This window comes from Gadus morhua, chromosome 5, assembly GCF_902167405.1.
Source record: "Gadus morhua chromosome 5, gadMor3.0, whole genome shotgun sequence".
Classification (NCBI taxonomy): domain Eukaryota; kingdom Metazoa; phylum Chordata; class Actinopteri; order Gadiformes; family Gadidae; genus Gadus; species Gadus morhua.
This window is the reverse complement of record NC_044052.1, coordinates 15,350,922-15,362,779: the sequence shown is the minus strand read 5'-3', so window position 1 is coordinate 15,362,779 and position 11,858 is coordinate 15,350,922. Positions and strand designations below refer to the sequence as shown.

Genomic DNA, 11,858 nt, shown 5'->3' with positions numbered 1-11,858 from the left:
TACATCGCACAATGTGTAGGGAAACGGCCCGTTTGAAACACCATTCATTTATTGTGATACAAATAAAACATATGACTGCCCTTGGAATTGTGAATGATATCCAAACCTTTCCCTCCCGAGTTCCCCATATGAATTCATGTCACGAATTTCCAAATGGTGAATGTTTTCTTCTTTTCTTTAAGAAAGGGCTGTCACATTGTTGCCTTAGCGACTACAAGTCAATGGCATCATGCAGTATGTTCTCTATCCCCAATGAAATGTTTCATTCTTTGCTGCCGTCATTTGGATGCGAGGCACCTGTTCTCTGATTGGCTGGGAGTTCTAATGGCGTCGCCATTGATGAATTGTGCCCCGCAAAGCAGAGGGGGTGTGTCTTTCATGAAGATGTGCACGCCTCTTATATAAAAGCTCAATACAACTATTGCGTCCATCAGACGGACGAATTTGTTCAACTATTCAATGATAGGGAAATACGCTTTCAAGTAATAATTTCAAATTCAGAACATTTAAAAGGGCAAATTTCCTTTCGCCTTGGAGAAAAGAAGGAAAACACGTTTCTGAAAAGTATCTAATCAACCCGAATTGATAGCAGGTGTGAATCATGTCTGTGTATTCTCCTCTGATACACTGGTGAGTATATTTTGCCTCTTTATATTAACATAAAACTGTTCTTTTTTGTGAAAAACGTTATCAATACGTAAATTTAGAATTTATATTCTGAGCACTTCATGGGTGAAATTGACGCGTTCGATTGAACGCTTACATCGCCAGGAAATCAATAGGCTTACATAAGCTGCATTTGGATGTGTTCGTTACTAAGATATAGGTCTCCATTATATTTTGTTTTTGTTTTAGCCTACTATCCTCAGGAAGCCTATTGCACTTGTCAATGTAGCTGTAAATTATAATTATTGAACTAACTTATTTACTGTGTGTGTGTGTGTGTGTGTGTGTGTGTGTGTGTGTGTGTGCGCGTGCTCTACCAGGAAGTGTACTGTAACCACACTTTTGTTCTTGACTCTACATTTAGTACTTGCTTGCTTCGGCTGTGGTGCAGTGTTGCACAAATAAATGGTTTCCTCTCCAAAAATTTCCATATCTATTACCTATTGGTCTTACCAATTCCAGCTCACTCTTGGGGGTCTGGCCCGTCCCATCCCTCTCCTAGACCCCACAAGATGCCGTGTGACTTGGGCGTCGGACAGCTCTGTGTTGGGGTGGCATGGAATGCAGTGAGCAGTCTGGCGGGCTCCGAGTTTAGATTTATAGCAGAAGCGGAGAACGGGTGTCAGCGGCAGGGGTTGGGTAAATAACTTTAATAATTCACAAGGTAATATCCCATCGTGCGCAATGGGTTAGGCTTCTGCTGCACCTGTCAACTTGGACCACGTCAGCTGCAGCAGCAGCACCACCACTGCAGCCACTGGAGAGTTCACCCAGGCCCATTGAGGGTTCAGGTGATGGGTCTTCCTGGAGTGACTCACTTGGGTTTGCCTGCTTTGTATCCTTGATTGGCAGTCTATGAGGAAATGGTTTCATTCAAGGCTCATCTCTCCATGGTAGACAAAGGTATAAGGACAGGATGGTCTATGTGGGCTAGGGTGTGTGTCTCCAAACACCTACAGTCGAAGGGTACCAAGTTCGGTCCCCAATGTATGCAGCCTAACCTGTAGGCATCCCGCAAGAAGCCCAAACCCCTGCCTGCTTCATCCCATGTATCAAACATGATGAAAGTTGCTTTAGCGGACTCTACTAAATAGTACAATGTGATGGTAGAATTAATGGCACGCCACACGCATGAGAAATGTAGGCCTATAACGGAATTAATTTGACTGCATTGGAGTTCCTCCTGTGGACTAATCTACAATTGTGGTGACTGCAGCCAAACACAAGATATCTTCTGCTTTGAATTGGTCTCGGTGTCGGTGGTGATTCAGTGGTAGTTGGAATTTCCACTCTCTTAACTCAAGTCCGGTTCTTCTCTCCTGGGGTCCATGTGACTTGAAAGGACTCATGATGGAAACTTTTCAGGGCATTTATGAATCCTATTCTAGTCTACATCACTGCTGCTCAGTTGGATTTGGGCTGTTTTCCTTGTGTGTTGTGTATTGATTTAAACTGTTGGCTGGCCGTCTCGTCTACAGAGTTGGCGCTGAATACATGAGATCTGTGTAAGGGATCTGAGCATCTAGAGTAAGGGCTTTGAGAAGATCTGTCTCGATGACGCTCACACTAAAAGTAGGCGGCTGCAGCCTGAATGAGGTTTATCTGGTGCAGAAATAGAAACGGCCAGCAATTAGTCTCTGTTCCCAACTGTTGGGTCTAAACCCAAACAAGAAAATCAATCCATTGATCCTGATACACTAATGTCCTGTGATTCATTGAGGTCGACCAATCATAGAGGACATTTTGGTTTGGGACGTTGGCTGAGTGTATGTGTGTTTGTGGCCCCGCCCTCCACTTCCACCTCATTGTGCCCCTTTATGTTTTATTGGGCCAATGTTCTGTATTATTCTAAGCTGAGCAGGATGTTTATATGACTCCTTACGGAGAAATATGACTGGCACATGGTCTGACTGTTTATCTTCCTTCCCTCCCTTTCCCCTGCTGCTCTCCACGACTTGAGGTCACCCCTGACAGAAACCCCCCCTCCTCCCCGTTCCTTTCAGTCCCTCTTCATGGTCCTGCATGTGACCCTAAACCCTCCACCACCAATCTCTAGGATGTAATGAGCTCAGGATTATTCTGCGGTGCGTTCTCTCTAACTAGTGGAGTAGAGGTAAGGGGATGACTCTTTTTTTTTTTTTTTTTTTTTAATAAGAAAGGTTTCTTTTCTAACAAGGTAGGAGAGGCTGCGGTGGCCTGTGAGGTGCCTGTAGGTATTCCCCAAATGATGTCATCGTCGACGACAGAATAGAGTAGCCTGGCAAGGGATGAGGTTCCTTGATTGGTGTATTTGTTTTTAGTCTGTAAACTAATAGGTCATAGCCTTAAAGTAATACTGCAAATTAAACAAACTGGTCCTCTCTCGAGCCGTTTTTGTCCATTCTAGGGTACTGTAGGGACTTGGCGGGCTCCGTGGAAGGGGAACCCGTCCCTATGTAGATTTTTAAGGTAAAGAAATTATTACAATATTTTCATCAGATTATACACAAATTAAAACATGATTTTAGAACCTTTCCAAATCCGTTCCGCTACATGCCACTCAATTACACACACTGCACCTTTTTTAAGTTCGCCCCGGGTTTCAGTTCAGCAATGGACTTTCAATGTTTTAATGAGGCCCTCTTGTGTCTTCTCCCTTGTTGCTCTCGATTCTGAGATTGAATGGTGGTAATGCCAGGATTTCTGTCCAAAAGATACCGATCGGAAGCGATTACTATTTGAACCACACTAGGGTCCAATGGGTTTAGTGCTGCAGCAGAACCTCTCATAACCAAACAAGATTGGCGAGATTATAGGAACCGATTGGATTTACAGAAGTACATTTATTTTTATTTTTATCATGGAACCTCAATACCTTTCAAATGACTGATTTACAATAGTGGTCATTCATGCATCTCAATATTGTCTGTTTGTTATTGACCAAGTGGTCAAATCTGAACTATAATATGATGACCAAGAGTCAGTTGGGAAGTTTGAGTGAATTTACTGGAAGTATTACAATGGATAACCTTTTCTTTGTACATGGAGTTCCTAGTTTTAGTTTGGTGAACGGCTCAAAGTGAGTCATTGATGGAGACTGAGAAGTGGCTCTATTTTTGCTCTGTACTCTAAACGCTTCATGTACCAATTGCAGAAGTATGACGAACCGAAACTTGTCGTGGTTTTCCAAGATGGGAGGGTGATAAATCTTGCTGACTAGAAAAATGTGTTCATTCATGCCTACTGTCAGAGAAGTTTTCTTTAATTGAGACACTTTCCAGCTATCCTTACACAATTTCACATGGAGAATTTTGATATGATGCAAAAAGTTATTATTTGAACTACAATGGTGTTTTGAATTCCCCAGATACCATGTGGCTCGGTTATCAGTCTGCACACGCGACGGTGTCCTTTAGCTTGTTTCCATTGTCTTATTTGGCCAGCAACCGTACTGACCACAAGCCTTGGGTCGATGACCACCGTGCCTTCGGTCTTTAAATAGAGTGCGTGAGAAGTCCTCTGAGCATCTCCTCTCAGGCAAGAAGTTGGTTCAGAGACCTGCACCAATGAATTTATTTAGAATTTTTCTTGACAATTCTGTATAGCAAGTGCAATAAACATAAACTTTTACATGTTTCTCCAAAATGGAAAGTTCTTCTACACTTTGAAACGGATGTGTATTTTCTTTTGGTTAAACCCCGGTCAAATGGCACTGCACGCCCACGAAATCTCCTTGAAAATGTGTCACTGCTTTAGCGCATTGTCTTGCATCTACAGAATGTTCCGCTATCCAAACCTCATCATTTTAGAGGTGCAGTTTCGCAGTGCAGTGGCACACTAAAGCATAGGGGATTTTGTGTTGTGGTCAAGTCAGCTGATAATAACTGCTGAGAAAATTAACCAACTTGGAAGTGAAGGTATACTGGAAATACATTTAAAGGGGTCATATGTCCCCAGGTGTGAGTGTGATTAGCCATTACAAGCAGTTCAAAAATCTGCCTTTTCCTGGGTTTTATTGACATCAAAAGTGGGAGTGTCCACCTAGATGTATGATGGATAGATAAGCAACATTTGCTACAGTCCACTGGCTAGGCTGGTAGATTGATCTAGCATACATCCAAATGGACACTCCCACATGTGATCTAACTAAAACACAGGAAAAGACACATTTTCCAACAGCTTGTAAGGGCAAATCACACTTGCATGTGGTGGCATAATATCACCCATTTACAGTCTTGTATTTGTCCTTTAAAGTGCCATTCTGCATGTGGAAGACGACATATTGTGAGCAGTGACATTCTAGCACTATCAATATGGTGTACCTTTAGGGTATTGAAAGGTCATCACTAACCCCCACATGCTTCCCCTCTCCCTCTCTCTGCCACCTGCAGCATAGTGTTTCTGCCCACCAAAGACATGACCGAGGTGATGATCAACAGCACGCCAATGGACGACATGAGGCTCAGTCCGAGCAAGGACAGGCTCACCTTCCAGGTATGACACACACACTGATGCACACGCATGCACGAGAGAGACAGACCCGGAGGGACACACAGAGAGAGGGAGAAGCTACAGAAATGGAGAATCCACAGAGAGGAGTCACCCCTCTTGTGCTTTGTTAATCTATTTCTGCCGTTTTCCCGTTGATACATTTGGTTGATGTCGGTTTGGTTGATGTCCTTGCTACGGCAGCCCTTCATCGAAGGGAGGACAGGATAAACATCTAGTGGCGGAGCACTGGGAGTTTCCCACTTTGCAGGTTATACTGGGAATAGGTGTATTATATGCTAGGCTGAATGTTTAGATGGTTTTACTTCAGTCAACATTAAAAATGGCAAAATAAACAATGTTGTGTGACTATTACATTTTCTATCATTCTTCAAAAAACATGCTTTGTTTAGAATATTCCACTGGTACGGCTCCCCTATGACAGAAATACCCTGGTAGATGCTGTGACATTACTAGCCAGCCCCCAGGTGGCTGTGACAAGATGTTCTCTTTTTTTCTTTTTTTCATCCTTTGTCTTGCTGTCAACTAGAGGCGTGTTCTCTGAAACATCCCTGGATAGGTGTTATTCCAGGCAGTGTCTGCAGGTTGGACGCATAATAAAGGGCTCAAAATATACCAAGTTGGAGGGGAATTGTCACCCAGAGGACATAGACTGACCCATAGGAAGACGCGGTTTCTTTTTTCTCTATTCACAACCCAGCTGTACGCGTCAGTCTGACAGGATGAGAGAGGGGTAAATTAGGGACATGGAGAGCCAATATGCCACTTCCTCTCAATTTCCCAACCTTTGCTGGACCTTCTGTTCTGTGATGCATGGCCAGGCTTCAGGCGTGCCCTCAGAACCGTTGCCACGATGGCTTTAGTGGCTTTGATCCAATCTACATGACTGCCCCCAATGCTTTATGCATGCATGTTCTTTGCGTAGATTAAACCCCCGACCAAAAAAATCTTGTCTAATCGCATAACTGAAATGCGTGTAATCTACTGTAATTCAACATTCATGCTCATTGAAATGGTCTGACGCATTCAATTCAGCACTGTCCAAGTGTAGTTTAATCACAACAGTGACTTGAAGACATGGGAGCTGAAGCTTCTCCCAGCCAACCTTGGAGCAACCTGAATATAGCCAACCGTGGGACTCACTTTGGATTTGTACTCCTTTTCCCTAAAGTGAAACAAACTGTGACATGAATTGGCTTCAGGTGCTCAAATGGCAAGGTCATCCACTGCCTCATCTCCACTTGGTGCTGATGTAGACTAGTAGCAACGCATGCCGGAAAATGCAGATCGGGAAATGCCTGGCCATCTCCAGAAATAGCTTTATAATGACTTTTTGGCTTTGTGTTTATTCTCTATCGCCCGTTTCCATATATGTAACAATTTCTTTGTCGATTCACTACTCCACATACATACCAAAGCTTTGCCCAAATGTGTGCTTCGGTGTATGTAGCTGCTTGTGCCGTGCCACACACCATCTACGAAGAATACCAAAGCTCTGTCTGGAGGCATGCCCTTAACACCATGGCAATTTCTCTCTTTCACAGGGCAATTTTGCCCTTCTATTCTGCTCCTCATTCCACTGCTGTGGTATTCATGCAAACAACGAACACGGCCAAAACCCCCCACCCCCAACCCACTCCATCAACCCTCTCTTGCCTCATCTAATGCTTTCTTTCCACTGGGCTCCTTGCCCCATCCCCTTCCAATGTTTCAAAGTGAAATATGCAGGTCTAAAAATATTCTTCCACTTTATCCAAACAACAGCAAAAATACTGTTCTTGGACCAGGAGTGATCTGTCTTTTTCATTTTTTTTGCTCTGGTCTCTGAGATTTCAGGGAAGTTATGGCTGGATATCCAATCTTTGAGGACGGGGAATGCATGTAATATTTTGTTAAAGTCTCTCATGCCCTTCAGTTTAAATCAAGAATCCATAAATGCATTTATATGCAAGCCACATTTGGACATGCCTCTACAAATTTGTCTGGTTCGCTTCAATTCCTTTTTTATCCTTTTTTACCTTGCAATTGACTTGGAATTCCATAAATGAGCTGTATAACCTTTGACACATACTGAGTGACGCAATTTGCATATATAAGTTAGTAATTAGAGCTGCTTTGCAATACTGCCCTTTTAGAGAATTTAAATGACCATGATGGCAGCCTTTGAGTCTGCAAGCATAGATCACATTCCTTGGTTACCAACACACCGGATCTGATGTAACTAGGCCTGGTGGAATTTTCACTGACACTCCAAGACGGAACATGAATGTTAAATGAGCCGAGAGAGACGTGTCATCAAGTAACCTGCCCTCGCCTTTATTTATTTTTTATTGAAGACCAAGACAACCCGAGAAGGATCTGGAGAGGATCTCGGAACCCTAGAATACTTGAATAATAAGTGTGTTTATCTTTGCTTAACCATTTATAGTTGTTCACAATCCCTTTCGTGATGAGGGATAGTATTTTATAATGTTAACCAAAAACAGAACCGCTCAACTTGTTGAATGTGTACAAGGCTAACCCTTTCTGCCCCTCGTCTTCTGTCCATGCAGATCTTCCCGGACCCCTCAGACTTTGATCGCTGCTGCAAGCTGAAGGACCGCCTGCCCTCTATAGTGGTGGAGCCGACTGAGGGGGAGGTGGAGAGTGGAGAACTGCGCTGGCCCCCAGAAGAGTTCCTTGTCAGTGAAGAGGAGGAGGAAGATGAGGAGGAGGAGGAGCAGCAGAATGGCAGTATTCAAAATGGACAGCCGATGCAGAATTCTGAGCATTAAACGCAGATTTTTCTGTTTTTGCTGCATTTGTTCACCCAAACCTCTTCCATCCATCTCTCTTCAACCTGCTCCCACCCCAATTACCCGCACTGGCTGTACTGCACTTGGCAGACACAATGGCAGGCACATATTAAAGTCTATTGACGCCATCTTCCTCTGACACCAAAGCATCACTTCCACAAGAGAAGCAATACATACACATTCTCACGTATACTTTTTTACAATTTCAAAAAAATGTCTTTCTTAGGACTTGTGAACCACCCATTCCGGCTTGGGGACAGACCAGAGACATGGAGTTGTAAACTAGATTTTTATACCATGGTACCCTGCTTGTCTGGACCCAAAACGGATGCCGTGTTTGCCAGTGGCAGAGCTAGGCTCCAACGATGGAGTTGCACTGCTGGTGTCCGTGACGGTGTCCATTCTTTCCTTTCCATGGCTGGTGTCATGACCCTAGAGACTGTCATTGTCCCATGACGTTGTTGCTGTGGTACCTGTGGGGACTGTTGTCTGAAGTACAATGTCTAGTTTCTCCTTTGAAACTTTTTTTTTTTTATTGTGAGTACCATTGCTGTCTGCAGCTCTGGGTTTGTGTAAGTTGTTAATCGGGGGAGATGTTTCCAAACTCGTCACTATTTTGATGTAATCTAACTGTTGAAAGATCCTTATCGATGACACATGGTGAAAGGCTTGCCATATGGCTCCTGTGCAAAGCGGACTGCAAAGTATTTACATGCAGAGAAGGAGTAGGACTGTAAACCAGCTTTTCAATGGGCAACATGTTATGTGCGGATATGATTAACGAGGTCAAGAACTGAGGTGTACGATTGCAGTTGACGGGCTCATGTGTACACCGTCGGCTTTAGTGAGGTTAAGGCTTCAGCTGACCAACCTGGGGTAGTTGGTCACAAGTTTAAAACAGGCCCTGTTAGATATATATGTATATAGCCTCATGGAGCCCAGCCTAGAAGCCTTGTAGTGTTTTGATATATCCTTTGTGTTCCTATCGCATTGAACTTATTGTTTTTTCTTTTCTTTCTCTTTGAAGGGGGTGGGGGAATGAGGGAAAGGACTCCCTAGTGTGTGTTGACCATTGTAGCTTTCTTTTAAGTCTTCCTGATTTCAAGTCAGCCATTATGTTTAACGCAACAACACAACAGATGGTGTACATCGACGCTGATGCTGTCACTATCTTGAGGAAATGTCCAATACACTGGTCCCAACGTTTCACAAAATGATGTCAAGGGTGAAGGACCCGCTAGTCTGATGTATGAAGTCCTTTTATTGTCATTCGGTTTGAGGCATGCAAATGATTTGCCTCTATGCAATTGAAATTGATGGGTGCCTCCACTGTTTTGTACACCCAACCATTTGGAACACTTGTTTTTTTCATGTTTATGTTTTTTGAGAAGTCGTGACTTGTGTACACGTCTTTTGAGCAATGTGGAGTTACTATATTTTCTACTTTATTCCTTTTGAATGGCATTAGAGCTGTGTACAGGGAAACTGCTGTCCCTTGGCCCCATGTTTTTATAAAGCTCAGGGAGAATTGGCCGCCATCTTTTTGTTTGTGTGTCTGTGTGAGTGAGCGTGTGCATTTAGACCACTTTCTCTGTGATGAATACAGAGGTTGTAAATAAACATGAATTTGCTTTAAAACTGCGTAACTCATTTTTTTTGTTAATGAGTTAAGACATTGAGATGCAAGATACAGGTAGGCCTTCTCAACAGGTGGAAAGATATAATCTATTTTATCCAAAGACAAAGAACCTGTTTCATATCTAGACACACGCCGTGGTTAGATATGAAAACACTCCTGTCACATGCATTGGTTGCAAATGAAAGCGCTTGCATCCTTGCTCACTGCGAAGTGAAGATGCAACGCTGCCAAATATATAACTGAAAAAAACTTGACAGTTCTTCCTGTCACCTACACCCCATCCCCCTCTCCCCGGATGGCAGTATAATTCAATTCCAGTAGTAAGTGTGTGAACTGTACGATAGCGTGCTACTGTTTCTATTAAAGGAACTTGTTTCCCCATTTACCCATTCAACAAAAAAACTACTAATTAAAGTTAAGGGGAAATGTTCTAATGAGGAACTGAGGTGATTTACAGGAACAAACACAATCGTTTCTGATCTGGGTGACAGTGGAAACTTCTGGTTTATTTATGGCCACGTTAAAGTGTTCCATTCAAAAGAGCATTTGATTGCCGTGTGTGTGTCGGGGGTTCAGAGTGTCCAGTGCAATACATATACTTAGAATGCGAAAAGGTCACTTCCTGGAAGGAGAACAATGCACTGACATTTCTGTCCTGGTCACCTGGTCCTGGTTTCCCTGGAAGAAAGACACTCTGCTGAATAAATCACTTGAGGGCCAAGAAACAGTGTTTTTGTCAGCATTGGCCGCTTATTGTGTTTTATTAATCATTTATGTTAGTTATTTCCTCTGTCATCTGATGTAGAAGTAAAAGCATGAATAAAATTGAACCGTGCCCTAACTGTGCGGTAGTCTGTTAATAAACAGACCATTGTTACATTAGGCTTTTATAGATCATTGACTTCTGTGACCCCTTGTTTAAATAAAGTTCTCTACCGTGCCTATATTTTTGTGTACATACACAGGCTTCATTTTACAAAGTGATAAGGTGGCAGCGATATCAAGGACAGGGTTTGTGTCTTGCGTACGCACAACTGTGATGTTGAAGTGTGTGCATGTGGACCTGGCCTTGTATTAAAACCGTTGTCAGAGTGCTCAGAGTACAGGCCCTGATAGCTCTTCTAACTCATTCTTAGAATTCTTTCCAATGGAAACAATCTCGTTGCTGATCCCAGTGTGTCAGCAGAGTCTAACCCCTTCAACCCTCTCTCTCTGGCTCTCAACTATAGTCAACCTCCAGCCCCCCCCCCCCCCCCCCCCCGACCTCCCTCGGCTACACATAAACTAAGACTGCTACACCCTGTGCAGCCCTCTTTATGCACCCCAAACATCCCCCCCCCCGCATCGGACATGTCACAAGAGCAACATAGACTCTCAACTCCTTTTTCCACTTCCTCTCTGCACAGCGCGTCGGTTATTAGTTTTGGTTAATATCTCTCTCTCTCTCTCTCTCTCTCTCTCTCTCTCTCTCTCTCTCTCTCTCTCTCTCTCTCTCTCTCTCTCTCTCTCTCTCTCTCTGCATGTCTGTCCTGACTTTTAACTTATTCTGTTCAGTTTCCCTCACTTAACATGGCCTCAGAAATTATACTTTGCATTCCCACAATAAGGGAGGCAAGGGGGGTTATGTAATGTAGGTTAACACTTTGAGGACAGTGCCTCTAGTTCAATACCTGCTGTGGTTTGTGCATTGAAAGCCTGTCTCGCAGTGCACCGTGAAGCCTTCTCATTGTGGACGTGCGTGCGCACGTTTGTTTTCGGGTGTGTGCTCTGTATGAAAACAAATATAGGAACGTGTGCCTGTGGATCTTGTTCTGACCCCTGGTGTGATGGTGAGTGCCATGTGCGTAAGAGAAAGATTTATTCTTCCCATGGTTCCTCAAGTGTGAGAAGAAAGCAGATCTCTGAGGACATGCAGTGAAAAAATGTGCCCTGTTATTTATAACCTGTCTGGAAGAAGAGAGAGCGAGTAGACACATATCTGGCACTGTCAACAAAGGGGGGAGATAGAATAAGATATAAAGGAGAAGGCGGTGGACCGGAGGAAGGAGAGGAAGTTGAAGGAGTCACAGAAGAGAAAACATTGGGAGCTGAAGGTTTAGAAGACAGCCAGACAGAGTGAGAAGAAGTCACCTGAGATAAGACTTGAGGATGGCAATAAGGGACACAGCTCATCTAAGATCACCTGGCAAGTGATGGCATGGTTGAACAAAGTGCAAATGCCCCTTGACTACAAACAAACAGATATAGATAGAAAGCCCCTTTCAGCGGAC

The 11,858-nt window shown here is 43.6% G+C and overlaps 1 protein-coding gene across 2 annotated transcripts; it reads left to right on the top strand.

The window, feature by feature from the left end:
- Nucleotides 1–388: 388 nt before the first annotated feature.
- lbh (LBH regulator of WNT signaling pathway) lies at nt 389–9,587 on the top strand. Of its 2 annotated transcripts, none has more exons than XM_030356512.1 (3): nt 389–630; nt 5,037–5,139; nt 7,707–9,587. In XM_030356512.1, exons 1-3 carry the CDS (start codon nt 602–604, stop codon nt 7,926–7,928), a joined length of 354 nt encoding a protein of 117 aa, XP_030212372.1. In that variant the 5' UTR covers nt 389–601; the 3' UTR covers nt 7,929–9,587. The 2 variants fall into 2 exon arrangements, with proteins under 2 accessions (XP_030212372.1, XP_030212373.1); XM_030356513.1 differs by lacking the exon at nt 389–630 and adding an exon at nt 2,613–2,779.
- The last annotated feature ends 2,271 nt before the right edge of the window (nt 9,588–11,858 follow it).

Excerpts from the sequence above, each read along its gene's own strand:
- lbh (XM_030356512.1), top strand. The coding sequence starts at position 602 with ATGTCTGTGTATTCTCCTCTGATACACTG. Across the intron at positions 631-5,036 it reads TATTCTCCTCTGATACACTG|CATAGTGTTTCTGCCCACCA; the intron begins GTGAGTATATTT and ends TGCCACCTGCAG. Across the intron at positions 5,140-7,706 it reads AGGACAGGCTCACCTTCCAG|ATCTTCCCGGACCCCTCAGA; the intron begins GTATGACACACA and ends CTGTCCATGCAG.